This window comes from Corvus moneduloides, chromosome 3 (assembly GCF_009650955.1).
Source record: "Corvus moneduloides isolate bCorMon1 chromosome 3, bCorMon1.pri, whole genome shotgun sequence".
NCBI classification, from domain to species: domain Eukaryota; kingdom Metazoa; phylum Chordata; class Aves; order Passeriformes; family Corvidae; genus Corvus; species Corvus moneduloides.
Genome location: NC_045478.1, coordinates 2,747,751 through 2,771,975, shown reverse-complemented (window position 1 = coordinate 2,771,975; position 24,225 = coordinate 2,747,751). Strand labels below are relative to the sequence as shown.

The window sequence follows — 24,225 nt, the reverse complement described above, 5'->3', positions numbered from 1 at the left end:
GGGATGGGTATGAGGCCAGGGAAAGGAGGTGCATGGCAGCAAGGACTGTATCTCTCCCTAAACTTTTACTTGCTGCCTAGTCCCATAATGTAAAAAACATTTCATGCTCCATGGATTGAGAGGTGTGAGCTGGATTGGCCAACCCTCACAGTCCTCAGGAGAGGCAGGTGCAAGAAAGATCTTCAGATCAGCTGAGCATGGTATGGTCAAAGGTGAAAACATGGAAAAAAGTGAGAGGTTAAGCACTGGAAGGGGCTGACCAGGGAGGTGGTGGAGTCCCCATCCCTGGAAGTGTTCCCCTGGATGTGACACTCAGTACCGTGGTGTCCTTGACAAGATGGTGTTTGGTGACAGGTTGGAGTCAATGATCTTGGAGAGGTTTTTTCCAACCTAAATGATTCTGGGATTCTGTGACTGCAGAAGTGAAGAATTTTATAGGCAGTATTTGGAATGGATCTTGTATAATATCGTGAAAACTGATAAAAGTTTATAAAGGCTGAGATAAGATCACCCAGAAACAGGTGTTTTACAGGAAGGGATGGCAGGAGGATTGGGAGCAATTACAGGCAGGAATCTGTAAGATCTGGCAACAGTCCAGATGGGAGTGTTTGGTGTGAAGGAGATGAAGGTGTTGAACGTGACACGGAGGTCATGAGCTTGGGTGTTGTGTGAGTGTGGGTTATTCCAGCAGGGAAGGAGGAGCTGTGGTGGGAGATAAGAGGGTGTTCTTCTAACTGTGATAAAAGGCTGTTCAGGGATTTCATGGAGTCTCCCTCTCTGGAGGCGTTCCAAACCCACCTGGATGTGTTCCTGTGTCACCTGCTCTGGGTGATCCTGCCCTGGTGGTGTGGGTGGACTGGAGCATCTACAGAAGTCCCTTCCAACCCAAATTATTCCATGATTCTGTGGATATTGTTGACAGAACCAGCTCTGGGAAAGCTCAGGAAGGAAAGGACAGACCCAGCAGTGGAGAGTTACACCTGACACCATGAGTGTCAAGGCTGATGTCACCAGCTGACATCACGGAGATCACGATGTCGACAGAGAGGGAATGAGGGTGAGGAGAAAGCACCAGGACACTCAGATCCTTATCTGTGGGGTGAAGGCAGCAGAAAAGACCAAGTCTCAAAAACATGGTGTCCATTGCTGTGGAGGAGAACTGGATCTCAACTGCAGCTCACATGGAGAAGGGGCAGAAGGTGATTTTTTTTTTTTTAGCTGTTTTGATTTTAAGTCACAAGTTCAAATGTGGAAGCTTTTAAAGGACCCAAACCGTGTCTAAATACAAAATTTCTATTTTTTTCCAAGCATTCTTTCAAATGCTTTGAAAGAGTAATTAAGGTGAAGCAAAACTTTTAATTTAATCTAATTTTTTTATTTAACTTTCTCAAGAATATCAAAGGGATGCTATTTTAAGGGTCAGCTAAGGAGGAAATGCAGTGCTTTTGGGGGACTTTTTCCCCCTTCCTTCTCAGTATTTCAGGTGTTCATTCTCAGTAATTCTTTTAAATTCAATTAAAAAAAAATTAAAAAAAAATTTTGAAGGGTCAGCAAGGAGCCATTCGAGCATTCATTTCTCATAATTTAGAGCCAGGACACAGGGAATGAGACACAATGGATGAAACAACTTTCTTGTCACCTTCTGTGTTCATCACCTTGAGCTTCTTTTCCAGACAGTCGAAAGAAACAATAGTTCTAAGATAGAGTTCATTTGAGACTTCCAGTTAAGGATTAAGGATATAGAGCCTGTTAGAGTGAGTCCAGAGGAGGCCATGGAAATGCTCCAAGGGCTGGACCCTCTCTGCTCTGGAGGCAGGCTGGGAGAGCTGGGGGTGTTCACCTGCAGAAGAGAAGGATCCAGGGAGACCTCAGAGCCCCTTCCAGTGCCTAAAGGGGCTCCAGGAGAGCTGGAGAGGGACTTGGGACAAGGGCTGGAGGGACAGGACACAGGGAATGGCTTCCCAGTGCCAGAGGGCAGGGATAGATGGGATATTGGGAAGGAATTGTTCCCTGTGAGGGTGGTCACCTGGCCCAGGTTTCCCAGAGAAGCTGTGGCTGCCCCTGGATCCCTGGAAGTGTCCAAGGCCAGGTTGGATGGGGCTTGGAGCACCCTGGGCTAGTGGAAGTTGTCCCTGCCCACGGCAGGAGGTGGAAGAAGATGATCTTTAAGGTCCCTTCCAACCCAAACTCTTCCATGAGTTGAACGCAGCCTGAAAGACATCGTATCTTTCTGGTGGCTCTGAAGGAGGGCTAGAGTGACCTTTTCAACTGAAGATATTGCAGACATCCACGTCCAGCCTGAATTTTCCTGCCCAGTAGGATTTGTCTCACATTATCCCGGCATTGCCTGATCCTTGTCCCTGCTCCCTGTCTGCACACGATCTCCCTGACCCTATTTAGGATTGAGCAGTTGTGGGGCCACCTGACTGTATGAACCCATCAGGACACTTTGTTCTTCCAGGAGGGCCCCACAGCATCTGGGAAGGAGCATTTGTGTCAGAAATACCCCCCATTGTCCCACAGCTGGTGGTGGAGGGGAAGCATTGTCCCTTCTGCTCCTGCACAGTGCCCGAGCAGAGCAGGTGTTCAATCCCAAGAGATCCCATGAGCTCCTGCTGGCTCATCTGATCAGAGAGTCTGGCACTGGGATTCAATAGATGAGGGAAATTAAGAACAGTTTAATTGTGTTAAAAGTGTAGGAAAGCAAAAATCGCAGAAAACACCAAATTTAGACTTTGGCCAGGGTGCCAGCATTAGCAATGCTACCCTGCATGAGAGGTCAGAGTTTTGCTGACATGAACGAAAATCAAGGATAAGTAAGAACTGGAAGAATGTAAATCTTGGGGGTAGAGAAAAAGTAGTGGAAAAAGCAGGATTAATAATAAATTAATAAGGAGGACAATAATTCAAAACTGGCTATGTTATTGAACACCTTTAAAAAAATCTCCTAAAGAAGAAAACTGTAGGAGAGTGGTTTGGACAGGATTTGAAGTGAGGAAGGAAGTCACTATAAAAAAATGCAATTGGTAAAGAACAAATGGAGGAATCCTTGAAAAAAAAAAAATGGAAAGAACACAGATCAGCTTTGCTGATCTTGACAAGTTCGAGTTTAGAGAATGAACTGAGAAACCAACTCTGTCACTTCCCAAAGGCAGCTGATGTGAACTGGGATGAATAAGGGAGAAAAGACTGGGATAATATCCCCGATAATTTTTTTTCCCCTGTTACTCAGAGCCAAAAGGAGTCACTCCAGGTGAGACCTTGTGTCTTCTAATACAATGGAGCAAATGTTGAGGCCCAAATAAGAGCACAGATGTATGGCAGAAGAATTCCAGACAAAAGGCCAGATAAACACCTGATTCCAGAGAAATTTGACTGCTTCTACTCTTTATCAGATTTTACACAGTGCTGGATTTGTCTTGGTAAATTATTTAAAAGCGTTTTAGAAAGAGGCATTGTTGGATGAATAAATGCTGTCCATGGATTCAATAATGCACATTGAAAAAGTGAGAGAGAAAGGATATATGTGTTGGAATGTGGAGGGAGCTGATTTGATTTAATATATTTTAAAATAACTTTTTTAAGAGTGTAAAAGACACATTAATGAAAACCAAAATTGATATTCATTTGGAAGGAGCTGAGGGTACAAGAAAGGAAAGAGAAATCATATAAAAGGGCTTGGAAATGTTAACAATGGTTAGAAAAATTAGATCTGTACTGGGGAAAAAAAAAAAGGCAGTGTTGCATTCAAAGGTTTAATAATCTCAAGTAAATGTTTTATTGGAAATGGAAAATAGGGAAATGATGGTGGTGTAGAGGAAATTGATTTGTGCCTTACAGAGATGGAAACACTGGGATGCAAATGGTTGTTGGACGTATGGAGAACCACATGCTGAACTCAGGAGGTCTGGGCAATAAAGTGTCTGTGTGTTTGAAGGGTTGGGTGTTGTCCTGAGGAAGGCTTGGAGTGCTTTTTTGTGGAAACTGAAAAAAACCTTCCAACCCCTGCAGTTTCTGGAGCCTGTGGTGAGTTCCTTCTCCTGACATACAGTCCTGAGCTGCCAGGCCAGATCCAGCTGCAGACTGAAACCTCTCCAAAGTTTGTGGGGACTCTCTTTGTTCATCTCTCAGCAATCATCTTCTGGGTGGCAATTTGTAGGCATGGCTTGCCTCAGGTTCTGGGTTTTGTGCATATTCCTGGTTCTTCAGCTGCTCACTCCAATCACCTGGTTTGCTTCCCTGGATGGTGACCTTTCTCAGCTTCTTCTGTCATTCCCTGTTACAGAGGGGAATTCCCTGCTACAGAAGAGCTCACCAACCTAGGAGATCTCAGCTGCTTCTCTATAAACTCCTTATGTGCCTGAGCTTCCTCCTGGGAGCTGGAAACAGCTCTGGGATGAGAGGTGGGAGGTACAGGATCCACCTTGTGTGGCTGTGATCATATAATCAAGGGACATCCCTACCAGACAGTCTCCATGGGGAGGCAAAACAACTGCTAATATATGCTTGGCCCATTCCTGATCCTTGTGATCCGTGTGCTTTTGGGATTGTGTTCCTTGTATGCAATTAATTGTATCAATTTTAGGTTTGAGTTGGGCACGCTGCTCCAGTCTGACGTGATGAATAGAATCATGGAATCACAGAATATCCTGAGTTGGAAGGGACCACAAGGATCACTGAGTCCTACTTGTGGCCCTGCACGGACACCCCAACAATCTCCCCCTGTGCCTGAGTGCATTGTCCAAACACTCCTGGAGCTCTGGCAGCCTTGAGGCCGTGACCATACCCTGGGAAGCCTGCTCAGTGCCCGAGCATCCTGTGGGGGAAGAACCTTCTCCTGATATCCAATCTAAACCTCCCTTGGACACAGCTCCAACCATTCCCTCAGGTCCATTCCCTGGTTATTAGAGAGGAGAGAAATAAAACATTTGTCCGTCAGTTTCTTGGTACAAACATGCAGAGCAAGTTGGGCATCAAACTCCACCTCAAAAGGAAATGCTGAGTTATTTTCCCCCAGAGTGCCAGAAACGTGAGTAAAGGGCAGTGCTGCTTACCTGTAACAGTATTACTGGGAAATGCCTGGTTTCAGCACTAGAAATACCCTCTGAAATGAAAGGCATGTCCCCAGATTCTAGAGGTATTTCTGACCTCTTCCCAGAGCTGAACAATGCTCAGTCTGAAGCACCCAGATGGGGCTGTTGCTGTAGGATCCCATTGCAGAGACAATGTCATTAGGGCTGTGTCACAGCCAAATGGGCTGCACAGGGAGGTGGTGGAGTCCCCACCCCTGGAGGTGCCCAAGGAGTGACTGGACACGGCACTCAGAGATCTGGGCTGGGTGACAAGGTGGGGATCAGTCACAGGTTGGACTCAGTGATCTTGGAGGTCTTTTCCAACCTCAATCAGTCTGTGATTCAGGGTTGTTGTTTCAGTAGACCACAGCAGGGTGTTGAACAGCAAGTGGCAGAACTGGCCTCCCTGCCTCTAATCTATTAAACCCTCATTTTCATTTTAGGAAAGAAATCCTACATTTCTCTAGGAAAAGAAAACCAGCCTTCTGCCTTAGGTCTTCTCTGCTCCCTTCAGTGGGAAAATGCTCTAAAATCTCGCAGAGGACTGCGCTTATCAGCATCCTGGAGGAGATGTCACAGTGTGATTGGACTGAGGGGCTCCGAGATGGGAACCAGCAGGATGTGTAGGGAAGGGGTAATAAACGGGCATCATGGTGTTGCTGTCCCTGCTCACCAGGAATCACAGAATCATTAAGGCTGGGAAAGCCCTCTAAGATCATCGAGTCCAACCCTTAACCCATCACTGTCACTAACCCGTGGTCCCAAGTGCCACATCTACATGTCTCCTGAGCATTTCAAGGGATGGTTAATCCATTATTTCTGTAGGCAGCCTAAGGAGAAAGCAAAACTCATCACTGAAGAGTTTGAACCAAGTGTTAGTTTAGAGCCAGTCTTGGTAAGGTCTGTCCTGTCTGAGGTCCTGATACTGGAACCAGACCTTTATGGCTCAGTCCCTAATCTCTGAACTGATACCAGGAGTTTGTTCTTCAGCTTCACAAATACATCTTTTATTTGCATAGTGAAGGCACCTCTAGGAATAACCACAGAATGGTTTGGGTTGGAAGGGACCTTAAACACCATCTAGCTCCAACATTCAACCTCCAAAATTTCTCAACTCATGTATTTTATCTCATGTTGAAGGCACTCAATTTCATGATTTAAACCCATGGAAAATGAAGCATCAACTGTAGAGACCTTGTCAACAGGATAAGTGCTTTAAAATAAGGAATATTGGGGAAAAAACCATATTTTTTAGCAATTTCAGTGGTTTTTCTTTCTTGGCACCTGTGTTTGATGGCTGAAAAACTAATTAGCTAATATATCTAGAATAGCAGGGAGATTTTCTGTCAATGAATCTGATCCCTGAGACTACTTCTTATCCTCCAGAAAGCTGGGCTTCTTTATTACCTGGGTTAAGTGTGGTTTAATCCTTTGCATTGGAATCTGTACCTGGAAATGCAACTTGGATTGCTGTGCTTTGAGTATTGACTTGTTCTGAAGTGATATGGACCCAAACAAAGAGAAAGAAGTACATTCTTTAAAAAAAAAACCCAAACTAATAAAAAGCCCTACCTACCCTGTTAAATAATCCCACCACTGCCCACCCAAAACCCAGAACAACAGAAAAGTCACGTGTACAAATGAATATTTAAATTTTTAGAAGGAAATCCAGTGATCACAGAAGGGAAGGGCAAATAATGGTAAAGAAATTGGAGGTGGAATATTCCATCAGATCCCAGAAAACATCTCTGATGACAGAACAGTTCAGGTGGCTGCAAAGGATGGATCACATTAAACTGGCATTTAGGTGGATCCCAATTGCTACAGGGACGTGAACCAGCGCAGACGACCTTTGGAGAATCTGCCTTGCCTTTGCTGAATCACAGAATAAATTGGGCTGGAAGAGGATTTGGAGGTACTATCACGCACTCACAGTCTCAGTAGATCAGAAGAGTCTTCAATATCCTCACACTTGGCTGTTCCTCCACCTTTGAGGCCCCAGTCTCTGATCATCATCATGAATTTGGTTTTCTTCTCCCACCAAAATGGCATTTTTACTGCTGTCACTTGTGTCTGCCATGTCTTAATGCTTTGCTCTTCTGTGAAGATTCTATCCCACACCTATACCATGCCCTAGGCAGTTATAGACAAGGATGTGGATGTTTCCAAGTCTTTCTCCAGGTTCAACAATTCCAGTGTTCTTATCATTTCTGTTCACATCATGCCCTCCTAGAGTCGTAGAAGGGACCTTAAAGGCTGCCATGGGCAGGGACACCTTCTGCTAGACCAGGTTGCTCAGATCTTCATCCAACCTGTCCATTAATGTTTCCAGAGATGGAGCCTTTACCCATCCATCTACCCTGTAAATTCCCAACAAAATCCCAGAAGAGAAGGAAAAGAAATAAATGCTTTAAGATGCAGTGAATCTAAACCCTACTAGAAAACAGTCAATGAAAATGTTCTAAGCTGTAGCTGCTGTCAAATCCAGGAGATTTTTGGCATACAAGACTGAGTTTACATCTCCAGCTTCCTTTGTGATCCAACAGTCAAGTTCAAGGAATGGTGTCAATCCCTGACATCTCCAACAGTGTTCCTGCCTGGAGGTGATTTTCCATGTGTTTGAGACCAGCTCTGACAAGGATCTGGGTGAGGAAAATTGCAGCGGTTTAGGCTCATTCATCCATGGATTAGAATGATACGTTGGCTGTTGGAAATCTCCTTCTCAAACAATGAAAAACTTAAAGCCCTTTTGACAATCTTTTTCAAGTAATTTAAGTAACAAATTAATTGAGGAGAAAATATACATTCTATCCATTTTGGTCTCCTTTTTTCCAGATAATTATAATACATTCATAGGGAAATGGATAATCTGCTTTCCAATTTAATGTTTTTATCTTTTTATGAATCAAATTTCTCAAAGTTTGTAATTTTCCAACCAAGACTTTGTCTTGGTTGGATCATAAATACTCCTTGTGTATTAAGATCACTTTGATATTTAAAAAATATTTTTCTTCATCAAAAAGAGCACGGGGCCAATTGAAATGAGCTTTTTTTAGAAAAAACATGGTTACATCTTCAAGCAGATTCATCTTCCTTGCTAGAAACTCTCACCTTTTCTGGGAAAAATTCCACATGAAATCATTTTGTTCATGATTTCTCTGGAAGACAAACTTGGAGTTTTCAACCAGCTGCATTCCAAATATTAGTGGTGGTCTGTAAATTTTTCTTCTGTCTGGAAGAAATGACTGCAGAAGTAGAAGCTGCAATTACTTGCAGGGGAAGAGAAATTTCCAGCAAAATTCTGCACCCTGATTAATCAAAAAAAGCCATATAAAAATTGATACTGGGACTATACAGGTGAGAGGAAAGGAACCGATTTTAGTATCAAGTGGGATTAATGAAAGGTCGCTGCTGGATGGGGTGGATTCTTCATAATTTAAAGTATTTAAGTCAAGTCTGGAAGCTCATCATAAAGGCCTCAAAGAGTGGTTATAGGCCCGGTGCTTAATTCATGAAGTCACATTCCCTGACAGCTCTCCTGCCTTGACTCGGGCACCTTCTGGGCGACACCTGGATTCCTCTACTTCTCTTACACCCTAACAGAGAGAAGGAGGAAAAAAACTATCCAAGATAAAACCAGGGCAAACAACAGAAGGTGAAGGCTGATGTGAATGTATGTTAATGCTGCAGGAGAAGGAGCCCTCCAGGAGAGCTGCAGAGGGACTTTGGACAAGGGACGGGAGGGACAGGACACAGGGAATGGCTTCCCACTGCCAGAGGGCAGGGATGGATGGGATATTGGGAAGGAATTGTTGGCTGTGAGGGTGGGGAGGCCCTGGATCCCTGGAAGTGTCCAAGGCCAGGTTGGAGCAATGTGGGCTAGTGGAAGGCGTCCCTGCCCATGGCAGTGGGTGGAATGAGAAGGTCTTTAATGTCCCTTCCAACCCAAACCATTCCATTTGGTTTTGGCTAAGGGGTCACGCAGCTTCCTCTGTGTGAATTCCAGCAGCAGAGGTTTGATGGGGTAGAAGTCCAGAAGTCTAGCCCTGCCTGCTATAGTTTAAACTATAGTTTATAGTTATAGTTTATAGCTTTTGAGATATTTTGAACGTTGATGGGAAATTGGAAAACAGGGACCAGCTCCCTGGCACAGCCCTGAGTAGAAAGGCCTCCACCAGTGTTTCAGTCTTTCCCACGGATGGACTCCTACAAATTTTCCTGTAGAGCTGCAACCTCTTATACTCAATGCAAGCCTACAGAGAGATGACCTTGGTCCTCGGGGTCAAGGATACCACAGAAATGGCCTCTGGACCCTCAAAGATGCGTCCACAGCTGGAAGAGCAGTCCTGTATGAAGAGGACTATCATGGATGCTACACTGACATTACATTTAGAAGATTCCAGTTAAGGATCTGAAATGTATAACTTGTGGAATTTCTTCTTGCAGGATCCCCAAATCCCTGCCCTTCTAATAGAAGCCCTTTATGACCCTGATCTCTCTGCAGCTGATTGGTTTCTATAAAGGAATGTGCTTAGTGCTGGGAGTGAGAAAGATGCAGCAGCTGTGTCAGTAGTGGAATCACAGAATCACAGAGTCATTAAGGTTGGAAAAGACCTCCAAGATCATCATGTCCAATCTTCAAGAATTCCAGTCCATGCAGGAGTGAGATTTCTCACTGATTTTCTACCTAAATCCAACTGAAGTTGTTATTGTTGTTGTTGTTGTTATGTGCGGGTTTTTTGCAAGGAGGAGCAGAGAGAGAAAACAGGAAGGCTCTTAGAGGCGAATTATGACAGAGCAAGTAATTTCCCATTATTTGTCATTCACGTGCTTGTCTGTCCTTATTTCATGCCCAAATCTCAGTGATCCAGCTGTTGAGCATCATTCTGAGACTGTGACTTTGACATCTGCCATGAGCTTGAAAATTTTGGGATTAGGGCTCTCCAGATTTTCCTGTTTCATTTTTCCCTGAAAAAGTTGTTACAGATCTCATCCATCTCTCTCCTGATTAAGGGACTATCACCCAGGTGAGAAGTGACACATCCACACAAGTCCTTCAGAGACACCATCATCCTTACTCCAGTCCCACTGATTTCTCTGGACTTGCCAAAAGATAAATATTATTCCAAAGCGTTTTAATGAGTGGGCTGGATCGGGAAAGTTTTCCAGGTCTCTGCAGGCCTTTATTTAAGAGGAGAATTCCTTTTCTGGACTGGATTGCACTTCCAGTTGTACTGGTGTGATTTCAGAGCCGAGTCAGATTTATACCAGAGTTACATGGGCACAAGGAAGAGAGGGATTGGGCAAATTGTGCCTAAAGCCCCAGTGGATTTGAGAGCCTTCTCCAGCAGCTTAGGTAGCTTTTCTTTCTATCCTTAGCAACACAGCCCTGCTTAACCCTCCAAGCTGTGGTCAGTCATTTTGAGGCCAGTTTGATTGACAGCAAGTAACCTGTTAACATTTTTCCCTGCCTTGTGCAGTGTATTTGATCCTGTAGGTGGCTGGTTGGATGCGTTGCTTTTTTAAATTATTATTATTTGGTTGATTTTATTTTTAATCCCTTGGATATTTTGTAAGAAAAAGTCATCTTGAGCAAGAGGGATGAAGTATTTCAATGTAAGTACAAAAATATGCATTGAGACTTCTCTTATTTCTCTAAAAAGATGTATTTGGGCAAGATGAGCATTTTCCTTTGCAGATTAGCAGTAGAATTCCCTTCCAATTCTGACCTTTCAAATAGATAATATTGAACTTCTCTGTATGGCAACTGTTTATATTTCCTTTTTTTTTTTGTGGATATACGGCTTTGTAAGAGCAGATCTGACAGACCCTCTAGGCTGGGGTGGGTAATCAGCTCTACCACCCAAAACTCAAGGAAAAATATTCTTTTAAATCAGTCATCTGTGAAATTATTCCCCAAGAAAAGTAGTATTGGGAAAGTGTGTTATGGTTTGCCTTGTATTTAGTTTTTTCTGTACTTCTTACAATATGATTTAACAGCTTGAAAAATGTAGAATAAATCTTTGGGAAGCAGTTTAGATTTCTGGGAATGCAGTTAGCATATTGTGGATCACCATTTGTCCAGTGACTACAATTTGGATAATGGGTTTGTTTGGAAATGATGCTGTCGTTGGCTGAAAGCTCCAATGTGGGGCTTGTGGAGAAAAAGTGAAACCCACCTTTCTGGAAGCTGCTGGAAAATAGAGAAATGAGGTATTTTTTCCCTGGAAATGATGAGTTGGAGTGATGAATTGACCTTTCACTGGGAAATAAGTAAGTGAATAATTGCTTGGTGAAATGTGTACGTGGAAAGAATAAATCATACTGAAATCTTTTGGGTGTACACGGATATAAATAAAAGCAGGGATTTGTCACAATAATAGTCTTTCAAATGATGCCTAATTTCTATTCTCACCTAACTGAGCTTAAATTTCCATTTATTGCAGCATTTGCTGTAGTACAACGTGCACAAATATTTCACTTGAGGGTACCGTGGTAGGAATATAATGGTTTCGTTCTAAAATGTAGAGAAATTCAGCATTTACAGCTTTTTGAATGCTCCAACAGTGACAAAATTCCCATTAGTGGCAGTGGGCACCAAACCGATCCTCCAAAGAATGAATTGTGATTATCACAATTATTCATACTAGAACTTCATTCAGCTGCTGCAAGAGGGGTAACCAGGAGCAAACTGGAGGAACCATGTAATTATAAATACATTTACTGTTTTCTAATTCATTTGTAAGCATTAAAAAGTTTCCTTTCTTGTAAGAGATATTTTGGAAGTTACAATAGAAAACTGATGCCAATTAAGAATAGAATTTGGAAAATAAATTGGATATAGATGTCTGTGGCCAGAACCCCCTTCTGCAAGTTATAATTCTACTGATCCCTTACTAACAATTCAAATGGTTTCCTATCTGTCAGCAGATAAATGACCAGAAGATGACATTTCTAAGTGCCATTTTTAGAGTCTCCATTTAAGTCTGAGTAATTAACTCAGAGTAAACTGGGGAATCACTGTTCATATTCATGAAATAAATGTGTTGTGCTCATTACAGCCAATATTTTAGCAGTTGTAAAAATAGTGTTAATTCTTTTTTTTTTTTTTTTCATGTCAAAATCAAAGTGTCTTCTTTTTTTGGCATAATAGTTTCATTCCATATGAGGTCTGAATTTTTTAGCAATTGGCTTCCATGACAACGGATTTGATAAGGGAAAGTAACAAAGAGTCTCGTCTTCATCAGGAAAAAGACATTAAAAACACTTGTGTTCAAAAAGTGGGATGCAACCACCAGACTGAAACACCAAAATCAGTTTATTTATGAAGGACACCAACTGCCCCAACAAAAATTGGGCAGATCATCTCCAACCAATTTCAAATTTTCCCACAGTTTAGCAGAACCAAATTTTGTAGTTATTTTTGATGTCTTGTAATATTTGTTACTTGTTTCCATAACTGCCAGAAATTTTTCATCCAGAACTCAGCACATTTTGGCATGGCCTCTTCTAAAACCATATTGCTCTGCCCCTCAGTGAGCTCAGGACTGATTGTGTGCTACAAAGTGTAATCACAACATGAAGAAATTCAGTTCTGTTTTGGTTTTTGTCACATTCCAGTCCACAGGGTTAAAGGGTTACATGAGAATCTCAGTGCTGTGCTTGTAAAAATAAAGCTGAAATAATCACTGTCTCTGATAATTTCAGAGAAAACCTCAAAAATATAATCAAGGAAGACACAAAATTCCAAAGGACAACAATACACTTCTTGTGGGTTTCACTTGGTGTCTGACTCATGCTTTTTGTGCCTCGGGGGCAACTGACGCTGTCTGGATTCCCACAGGAATCTGCAGGACCAGGAGGGTTTGAGTGTGACGAGCCGGGTTATGGATGCTCTCCCTGCTGTGCTTCTCTGTATCTGCCTGATCCATGAGTTCCTAAGACTTGTTGGTACAATCTACTCGTGACGGAGCTGATGTGAGGAGCACAAACCTTGCTCCAGCATCAGGCTCCAATCCTGTGTGACTCAAACAAACCCCAATCCGTTTTTCCTTCTCTTTGCAGTTACCTTTAAACAAGAGGGATGACTCAGGTGCCTGCTGACTACCTGTCAAACACCAGCTCCTACAACTATGAGCCACCCCTCCCCTCCGTGGCTCGGGCCAGCACCCTCACCAGGGTCCCTCCAGCCAAAAAAATAACATTCTTCAAGAGTGGAGACCCTCAGTTTGCAGGAGTCAAGATGGCCATCAACCAGCGGAGCTTCAAGAGCTTCCACGCACTCATGGACGACCTCTCCCATCGGGTCCCACTGCCGTTCGGGGTCCGGACCATCACCACCCCACGAGGAATACATTGCATCAGTGAGCTGGACCAGCTGGAGGATGGAGGGTGCTACCTGTGCTCTGACAAGAAGTACGTGAAGCCCATCAGCATCACCTCTGGGGGACACAGGCCGGCCCCGCCACGGAACAGTCGCCCCTCCAGCACCACGAGAAGAGTGGCTCAGGAGGGCAAGCTGGAAGATTATTCCACACCTTTCACTTACCATGGCCCCAGAATACCCAAGAAAATCACTCTGGTTAAGAATGGGGAAAGTGGATTTCGGCGCTCCATCATCCTGAACCGCAGAAATGCCCGCAGTTTCAAAACGCTCCTGGATGAGATCACAGAGATCCTGCAGTTCCCAGTGAAGAAGCTCTACACTGTTGATGGGAAGAAGGTAAATATCTCTGTGCTGGTCAGTTGTTCAAACAGAGTCATCACATTCCCTGTGATGAAAATCCTTTAGCTCATGGGTCCAAAAGTTTACCTACATTACCTTAATCCTTCAGATTTTGTCACAATAAACGCTTCCCCATTAATTACACAAAAGTTTGATGTAGAATAATCTTGTTCAGCCACTCAAGAACTCCATTCCAAATATTGTTTGTGGTCAATAGGAGGTTTAATGTTTTGCACGTGGGCATAAAACCCTAAATAAACTTTTAGTAATGGAGTTTCCCACCTTTTCCTGGGAGGCATGTCCCAACAAAGGTTCAACTTTTCCATACCTGACCACTGGGAATTCGACAGAATAAGGTGGCCCTTAGGTAGCACCTTGTGGTTGCACAGCTCCCCACAGAACAGGATCCTGCTCATTACATGGGATTCTCAACATTATGATAAAATAACCCATTAAGGCATAAGTAATTGAGGATTGAGTGGGATCAAGAGACACTTTTTGTATTGATAAATTGGTGAATCTGCTGTTGGGGAACTCTTATAATAAATTCAGGGCATGACAATCTCTTCATTCTTCTGTTACCAAAGGAATTTCCTGACAAACCTGAGATTCTCTTGACTTCTTCTCCATCTCTTTTTAGCTAACTAACTTTTACTTCCATTTTTTGAAGGGGTCTCAAGAGTTATCCTGACTTCTGCCTGTCCCTGCAGCTGAATGGAGATTCCCAGCTCCTTTGACACCTTTCCCACCTTTACAGGGCTGAGTGCCAGCTCCTCAGTGGTAAAAACACAACCACTTGTGGTGTCACTTTCTGTGCCAAGTGACTGAAATGACCCGAGTTCAAGTGACCCATTATCCAGGAGGGGAAAAAAGTGCAGGAATATTTTGCAATAAAATAATTTTTACCTGGCACAGGGAGGGGAAGGTGCAGTAGGAAGGAGAGAGGGAGAGGATAATTTAAGCCATCCTTCCTGGTGGAAGCACCATGTCTTATCATAGAGCTTTCTGCTGTTCCCACCACTCTGGAAAGAGCTTCCAACCAAACCCAGTCCTGCTACCTAGATATTTTGTAATCTATGGATAACTAACTTATTTTGCCTTTGATTTCTCCAGTTTTCAAGACTTCGACTCCTGTTCAGTCCAGATGGACATAATAATCTTGAGAGCTGATAGCAACTCCCTCTTCTTCAATTTTTGAGAATTTTCACTGATTTCTCTAAATAAAAGTTTTGCCTTCTACTTCTTAGTGCAGTCTTGATGTTCCCCTTGTAATTCCTAAATGAATTTCCCACAATTTTCCTTCTACTCATTATAAACACCAGTACTTTAGGTGGGATATGCACTCAATGAGCACTCTGTAAACACAATATCTTCAACTTGATGATCTTGGAGGTCTTTTCCAACATTTCCACACAGAAATGTGTGGATGAAACACCGCCACTTAATCTCTCCACAATCCCTTCAGGTTCGGGTTTCTTAATATGAAAATTTTCATTACTGTTTTGTCAATAAGGAGTTGATTTTCTATACCTTAATAATTTGAGTTTCACTCCTTTAATTCCTGTGCAGAATATCACAGTGGTAGGTGACGGTGGGTCCAACATCAGCAACATTATCAGCTGCCACATAATTAGGAGATATGTGATTATTAATACCTTTCCTGGGAATCTTTTACAGAGATATTTTTGGCCATTATTAATTTTTAGTAATTTACCTCCAGCTTTTTAGCTGTTCCCTACTGTTCATTTAACAACCATTCCTATTAGGGCTTCCTGTTACTCTAGGCTTGGGTGCAAAGCATCACAAAAAATTCGCTCTGTCTTGGATTTTCCAATCTTTTCTTTTCACTTGGATTCTCTAAAGTCTGTTCTTCTTTTAAGTTTTCTTGTCATATCTCAGCTTCAAGACCTCTGTTTCTGATACACAGAGGTATCTGTTGTGTCTGAGTTTTCACCAGATGTAACTGTTTCACTGAGGAGTGAAAATAGCGAATTCAATGCACAAATTTGTGAGCTTTCCTGAAATAACTTCCTTCCGCTGGAGCTGGAGTTTAATTTTAGCTGTACATCTTGTCTTTATACTTAAATTTACATTTTCTTTTAAAGCCAATGTAAAGAAATTTCCAGTCTTCCATGATCGTTCAAAGGTATCTCCATGTTTCATATTTCTTGAGTATTTTCTTTTTTCTCACGTTATTCTCTTTGAAGAATAATTCAGATTCTCTTTAAATAATTTTGTAAACTTCTTTTACGCCAATTATCTATTTTTTTCCCCCATGACTTAGTACAGAGATCTTCCTGGGAAAGAGGGCTGAGACTGAGTGGAACAGTAACTTTTGATACTTTTTTCCACATTTTGACAGATTAGCAGAATAATTCCTCAGCAATGCATCTGGACTACTGCTGAATTGACTTAGTCTGTCTCAGAAAAACAAAATTCACAGCATTTAATAGCAGGTACACAGTTTCCCTTTTGCAGCCAGTTTTTCCTTGATCTCTTGAAAACCAAACACAAAAAGAGGGGGAAAATCTCCTGTCCTACATGTTAGTCAATCTTCCATCAATGGAAGAGCCATTCATGACCTCAGAGTGTTTGTTCTTCAATCTCCTTTTGTTTCTTCTACTACTGTAATTTCAGATGTAAACTTAAATCCTAAAATGAGTTTAATCACTTCTGTCCCAGTGGCTCTGTTTTGATCTTCTCCATTTTAATATTTTTACCATTTTGTTGAATAAATTCAGGGTGTTTCAAGATTACAAATCTTTATGTGGGTATAAACATAGACACACATGGAACCAGCTTGTTTTGTGTTCCTTTCATGGAGTATTGATTTGAGAAAGCAGAGAAAAGTGTTTTCTTCCTTTTGTAGTCCACAAATTTTTCCAGCAAACTTCTAAGTTTAGTTCAACCGTAACTCAAAGTTAAATCATAGAATCTGAGAATTTTAAAGCCCTGATTCCCACGGAAGGAAATCCAGTTTGGTTCTATTGATATTTACGTATTTCCATTTTCATTCTAATACCTGAAGCCTTGAGTGAGGTGAAACCAGTATTTTTAATCCTAGATATCAAGCAGATTTCCTACTAGGAAATCCTAGTCCCACTGAAGAAAGTAGGTCTGAAGTGCTGGAACATTCATTTCGTTAGGGAAAATAGCCCATTTTTCCAAATTAACCAAGATTTTTCTTGCCTAGAAATTTGATGAATATCAGACTGGAGAAAAATTTAATTCAATTTTAGGTAAGGAAAATAAGTTAAATTTTCAACAAGAAAAAAGGTATAAATCATAAAGCTTTTTTTTCAGGTCAAGCCACTCATTGGTGTTTTCCAGGTGATTAACTGGATATAATCGGATTAACTGCCCAAACAGAGAAATTTGTTATTTAAGTTAACAATGACACACAATTAACTGACCAATGAAACTTCGAGCACTAAAATATAGACAGTCCTGGACTAAATTAATTCATCTAAATCTGACTAGCTTGTGAAGCAGTTAGGATGGGGGGACATTTTGCCTGTGAGACCCTATAGAAGATTGGAAGAGTAACTTCGACTTGTCACATAAATTAACCCAGGCCCAAGTTTTCTTACACTGGTTCTAAAGTACTACAGATATTTAGATATTGGCAAACATAAGACACGGGACTTTACATCAATTGGCTGATGAGACTGTTGGAAATCACAGTTTTCCTAATTTTTACTGGGAACATCAGTTCTACACTAAAAAAAAGAACCAGGTGTGCAGATATCTCAAGAAAAAGAATAATTGTGGGTTGTCTTCTCCATGAAATGACCTTTTGGCTCCATTCTAGGAAGTTTTTATACCACATAGTGGGTTTTCTTCCTCATGGTCTAAACCACAGGAATGCACCTCTGTTCAGATCCTCACTGCCTGCCTCTGGAGAGGGAAGGATGTCTCTGGGGACAAAGAGACAGGGATCACAGAAAGGGCAGAAATCCTCCCAGGCTGTAAGAAATGACGTGCAGGATTATGAGGCAGTAACAGAGGATTTCCCTTACAAATGGCAATTATCCAGGACCCACCAGCTGAACAGTCATTAAGACTTTGTTAAGTCACAGGAACCCAGCACCATGACTGTGTCCAGGCACAGATGGCCTGATTTCTGAATCATGAGGCCTTCCTTTTACTGGCTGTCCTAAATTAAAACAAAAACCAAACAAAACCCTCCCTTAAAATCCAACGCTCCTCCTCACATGGCGTTTGAAACCACACTGTGAGATGGCAAATAGTCTACATAGTTTATGGCTACTGGTGGCAATTACCAAGAGCAGCTCAAATGGGATTTATCAGCCCTCCAGGGGATGTGGCCAGTTTTATGTTCGCTGGAGTCAGGCCGAGGTTGAGATGTTTTTCTGTTTGGGTGCACTCAAGGCTGACTGTAAGTTGTTACATTTGATGAGTGAATGTGATCCGGTTTTGTTGTCTGGAAAGGTCTAGGGGATGACCAGAAAGACTCGATTTTGCCTCAAATTCTCCAAGTGAGAACGTTGCAGAAGGAGCACTGTGTGCCACCGATTTTCCATGGGGGATCAGGGAATTGCCGTTCAGGTTAATCAGCGGAGCAATCACGAGTTAAAGAATGTTTCCCCAGGCACCACGAACTGGAGACTGTAAAGGATTAATTATTAGAAACTACTCAGGGTAAGAACCCTCAGTTTTCTCCTGTATTTGTGTGGAATTTGGCATGGGATGCACTTAGGCAAGACCAACCATTCTGGGGCAAATCAAGCTGTCTTCGACCATGTCCTAGTCTTGGAGAAAGACAGAATGGCCCAAATACACCTTCTCTGGTGTATCTTCCCAGCCTCCAGCAACCTGTAGGGTAAGATCTTCAGCCCAAAGCAGCAGAATGGGCCTACACGGCTATTCCAGTAGCCAGAAGAGTATCAGGGCACAGACTCTGGCATCAAATGGAACCACCTGTGGATAATCACACACTCTAGCACCCAAAATAGGGTCTAATTCCCACAGGGGTGGCCACCTTCAAGCCACTTCTTAGAAAAGCTCCCTGGCATGTGTTAACTCCCAGATCTGCCCAGGAATTGCTTGGGAGAGTGCCAGTTGATCCAGGCTTTAAATGCACTAAAGCCTACTCTAAGAAGAGTGGTAGAGGCAACGCTCTTCCAGTGCCCTGGATCCAGAACTGATTTAATTTAGCAGTAAAGGCAGAACTTTTATTTTTAGCTGTTATTAGCCAAACTGGTGGCCTAACCATTATCACTAAGTAGTTCTTGATAATAATGACTGTATTTACAGCGACCTGGGGGTGCAAGGCCAGGAAACAGGCTTGTCTGACATATTTCCTGACTCAGATTTACACATCCATAGAGCCATTCCTAGGACATCTGTAGGCTGCCCGCAGGCATCCTCTCGGCCACTCACGTTTGGGCTCTCTACCAAGCTCATCTGTCTTAATGACAGGTGTCATCAAGACCCTGATGGAAGTGCAGGAGGAAAAGGGGATACGTGGAGGCAGATAAGCTGGTTCAAAATGTGGTGTATATAAACAGTGAGAGAAGGGAGGTGATAATTTGCCTCTGTGGGATCATTAATTTTCTGGTTGCACGTTGACGTATTCACTGTGACACTCAGTTTCTGTGCTCAGGTATGAAGGATTGCAACCAATTCCAGCCCCTGATCTGGAGCAAACCGTTGTTATTAAGCAAGCTGTGCCACTTTTCCACCCACTACGTGTGTGACTCATGGTCTAAAAACAAACCACAGGTTTCAGGTTCGATATTCTCTGATTTCGTGCCAAAACCACAATGACTCCAATGAGATTTACACAAGCGATCTGTAAACCTCAGCAAAACTTTCCATGAACCTCATCCACAAGAAGATTCATATCCAGGTGTGTTTTGTGAACCTTTGAGATGCCCTGAGATCATCTGGCCCAGTGCCTTACAACGTAGAGTTAAAGGGACCTTGTGTTTGGCCACTTTCTTATCTAACATGCAGCAAATCTGGTACTTTCTTATCTAACATACACCAAATGCAGATGGTTCCTTTAGCCTGAGGAGGTTTTGTTCCTTCAGTAATCATGGAGCAAAGTGTAATTGCTTTCTAATCCTTTTGAATTTAATCCAGGGCAAAGATGTTTCCAATCATGTTATTGAGTATATGCAATAGTCACGGAATCATGGAATGTCCTGAGCTGGAAAGGACTCCCAAGGATCGTGTAGTCCAACTCCTGGTCCTGCACAGGACACCACAAAAATCCCACAATGTGCCTGAGAGTGTTGTTCAAACCCTCCTGGAGCTCTGGCAGCCCTGGTGCTATGACCACTAATATTTCCTAATTTTTCCTAATAGCAATTTAGAAAATGCCACCACTCATTTATCTTGTCCTTATCGACTTCATTATACAACCAAAATTTTCTGCCATGCTATAGGTACCTCCTCTTGCAACTATTTTTGGCATTTCTGGGTTTTCCCCAAAACAAACTATTTTTGTTTCTAAATGCAAGCGGTTTTGAAAGAAAAGGAATTGAATGTTTTAAAGGTACAATTTTTTCACATTTAGGTTTTCTTCCATCTTAAAAAAATTTTAGAAACTACTTATGGGAAAATTACTTCTATAGTTACCCACGTATGGAAGCTTAGAACTCTGGAAAGATTAGAGACAGTTAAAGAAGAAAAAATCACCCAGACTTTAAAAATGCAGATTTTTCAATGCAACAAAGAGCACAAAAGTGCACAACAGTCATTTAGACTTGATATAAAAATCCTGTATGAGGATTTTATTTATGGCAAAATATATTGAGCCAATAAAACCAAATCTATGTCAGTAACAAGTAAATTGCCAGAAAAAATCAGGGTTCACCAGAAAAAGTTGTGTTACAAAGTATTTCATGAGAAATGTGAAGCTTTTCCTGTTGATGGTTCCCTTTATAGTGCAGAAAAGGAGCACAGAATAAAAGTGGACTTCAGGAGAGTAAGATTTGTCACCATGATCTCTCTATTTATTCATTTGCTGAGAGTACAAAAAATAGCAGAATTCCACCCTCTCCTGGAAAAACTGTGAATTTTCTGTAAGTACTTTCAGTAGAAATCACTGTTTCTGCAAAGAGTTTTCACAGGAAAGTCTGTGGGGTTTTTTCATATGGAAATTAGGTTTTACAAATTCAGATTTTAGAGGTTTTAACGAGTAAAAGGTGAGGAAAAGAGAGGATTTTTGCATTTGCATGAATTTTCTTCTTCCTTTTTGGCCTTGAACAGGGAATTCAAAGGATTCTGCTGCAACTCTTAGCAAGGTCTGGAAGTAGAAACCTTCCCACCTTTCCCATTTGTATTGTGGACTTTGCAAATCGAGAGTGAAACCTGGACTCAATAACAAGAAAAATATTCAATTAAACCAAATTTTTTTCAGCTGAATGGGTCTCTCTTTATGCCCAGAGCTTCTGGAGTCCACAGATTGTACCCACAGTGTTTGTGCTAAGAGATATCCAAGATGGCAAGACCATGGATCAATTCCCTATGGATCTGTGAGCTTGATCCAGGAGGGTTTATATCCTCAATCCCAGCTCCTACAGATAACTGGAGCACAGCTATGTCGTCCTTCCCTTTTCCCCCCACCATTTCCAACTGGAATACCTTCTCATCCACAGTGTAAATATTCTCCACACGAAAGGAGCGAGTTTTGACAACTTCTGGTCATGGGGAGAAGCTTGAACTCCCAAATTGGATCCTTCCCACTGACTCAGCCACCACAAGGCTGAGCACAAGAACCAAATGCTTTACATTTTTTGAGGCACGTCAATTTTTAAGCTAATCCTGCCCCAGGAGAGGATCAGGGCAGGCTCTTGGGGTGGAGTGGATGTTACTCTGACTCATCATTTTCAATGTTGGATGGACCAGATTTAATGAAGCCGATGCCAAAGGGGCAGGTGGGGGACTCTGATTTCAGTCAGAAGGTGAAAAACATCAGCAGCGAAACTTTTCTAGAAAGGCCATCCTCTCTTCTCAGTTGAAATTTGCACCTTTAACAGCAGTTTGCTCTTTCTCTGGCTGTTTCCCAGCTTGAGCAGTGTCAGACCTAATTTGAGCTGACAGGGTAGGTGGGGAGAGAAAAGACCATCAAAACTTGCATACAAGACCCATGCACTGTGGAGATCTCCCCACATCAATCCAGCACTTTGTGAAGTCCTTGGGAAACATCCCATAGCCTTCATCAGGAGCCAGCTCATCCTGCACAGGCGCAGGACCGGTGGCACACAATCAAAAATTCCAAACTGAACCAGGCTAGAAATCACTTTTCTTCCCATTTTTATCCTCTTCACCTGTTTCTCAAAAGCATGCTTTCTCCATGCCTTCATTTTCCCCATCAATCCTCTTCCTTCCCCTTTTCCCTTTTCCCATGGGGTGTTTCTCTTCTGCTGCTACCCAAGTGATTTCCAACAGACACTGAATTTCTGATTGCAGTATTTCTCTTGGAATGATGAAAGAGTTCTTCATCCGAAGTATTTCCAGGATGAGACCCAGAATGAGTATTTTATATATGTGCAAATTGTCACACACAGGGAAAGGGCATCCATGAGTACTCCAGGAAAAGCTGCCAGCAGAGCAATAGCTACACATGATCTTTGCCTGTGTTTGACTGAGAAAGCAGAGCAGGGCATTATTGCATTTTTCCTCCCTTTTTCACATATTTTACTTGGCTCTTTGAGTGCTTCATGGCCTTCCAAACTCTCATTTTTTCACGCATCTTTACACTGCGGGCAAACCTGAAGAATGAACAGGTCCTGTCTGTAAAAACCTAGAAGATGCTGATGTTTGTAGAAGTGTTGAAATGACAAATTATCTTATATTGCTGCATTTCAGCATCTGGAGCATTGGACTTGCTCCTATTCTCATTAAATAAGCATCAAATAAAGATATCAGCTTGTAATTTATGTTTAACAAATCACTTGCTCTTACGAGAGCCTTGGACGCTGGAATCTGTCCTGATTTAGGATTCTTTCTTTGGTAAAAGAAGGTTTGGGGATGAGCTAATTGTGGCCTTCCAGTACCTGACGGGAGCCTGCAAGATGGAGAGAGACTTTAGACAAGGGCATGGAGTGACAGGACAAGGGGGAATGGCTTCCCACTGCCAGAGGGCTGGGTTAGATGAGATATTGGGAAGGAATTCTCCCCTGCGAGGATGGTGAGGCCCTGGCACAGGTTGTCCAGAGAAGCTGTGGTTGCCCCTGGAAGCCTGGAAGTGTCCAAGGCCAGGTTGGACGGGGCTTGGAGCACCCTGGGCTAGTGGAAGGTGTCCCTGGGCATGGCAGGGGGTGGGATGGGATGATCCTTGAAGCCCCTTCCCACACAAACCATTCCATGATTCTATGTGGATTTGGGGGCCTGATACTTAATTTAGTTTAAGAATCCGTGTGAGTTTTGATTTGGGAGATGGAAGGGATGCTGTGTGCTCTCTTTTGGACTAATAATTTGGATGCTACCATTTCCAGAGGATTAGATCCATTTCCATGCAGTATTTCCTCGGTCTAAGTTCACTATTACCTCTTGTTCTGTCTTCCTCCTGATGATGGGGAGGACACTTTTGACCCCTGCTGAAGTTAGAGAAAGGGAGAACAAGTCATGCACTTCCTGATTTCTTCCTCCTCCTTTTCTTCCACTACTTTGCTAATTTGTATGTGGGCATGGAGTGGCAACACCCCATGATTCACCTTCTGACCACAGATTACCCAACCACTCCCCAGAAGAACCACTCTCTAATTCCTCTGGTGGAAAGTTTGGGGAAGGGAGGGGCAAACGGGTTCTTTGCATGAATAAAATGCAAAATTTATCATTGTTAAACCATGATACATCAGTTCAGAGTCTGCATGCCTCCAGATTGGATGTGGCACAACCACAAAACAACAGGGTTGTTCACACTCCAAGGAGCTGTAAATGGGAGTGGAAAACAAAATGGAGCCGATGGAAGAGCTTTAGGAAAGGAGGCAGGGAGACAGCACAGGCCATGGACTCAGCCCGTTAGCCTGAGTGGGTCTGTTTCCAGCTTCTTCTGCTTCTCCCATGCATCTCTGAACTCCTTTGGAAGGTGAATTAGCTTATGGACTTGTCCTCTGAACCATGCCTTGCATTATTTCCCCATTCTGTCCTTCTCTCAAATGTCTTTGGTTGGCTGGCAGCCAGCAGAGGGAGAGCAAGGGTGTCTCCTTCACTCTGCCTTCATCCCAAGCTGGTATCTGTGTTCAGCTTCTGAGCTGAGCAAGGCTGAGAGTGGTTCTTTTTTCTCCGGGAAGAGCCAGAGGGAGGCATGTTCTCCACAACAACCAGCTGCTTCCGTGTTTTAGAGGTGTTATGTTTGACTTTCTCCTGTAAAGGTATTGAGGACATTTTATTATGCATTGTGTTGCAGTAGCACCTAGAGGTCCTTGCTGAGATCACAGCAGTTGGTGGGTT

The 24,225-nt window shown here is 42.6% G+C and overlaps 1 protein-coding gene across 1 annotated transcript in view; it reads left to right on the top strand.

The window, feature by feature from the left end:
• Positions 1 to 24,225, top strand: part of RP1L1 (RP1 like 1) — a 48,629-nt gene that overhangs the window by 7,560 nt on the left and 16,844 nt on the right. The window contains exon 2 of the mRNA XM_032104977.1: positions 13,137 to 13,794. Coding sequence (XP_031960868.1) covers positions 13,156 to 13,794 — 639 coding nt within the window. The 5' untranslated portion in view covers positions 13,137 to 13,155. The remainder of the gene's footprint in view (positions 1 to 13,136; positions 13,795 to 24,225) is intronic.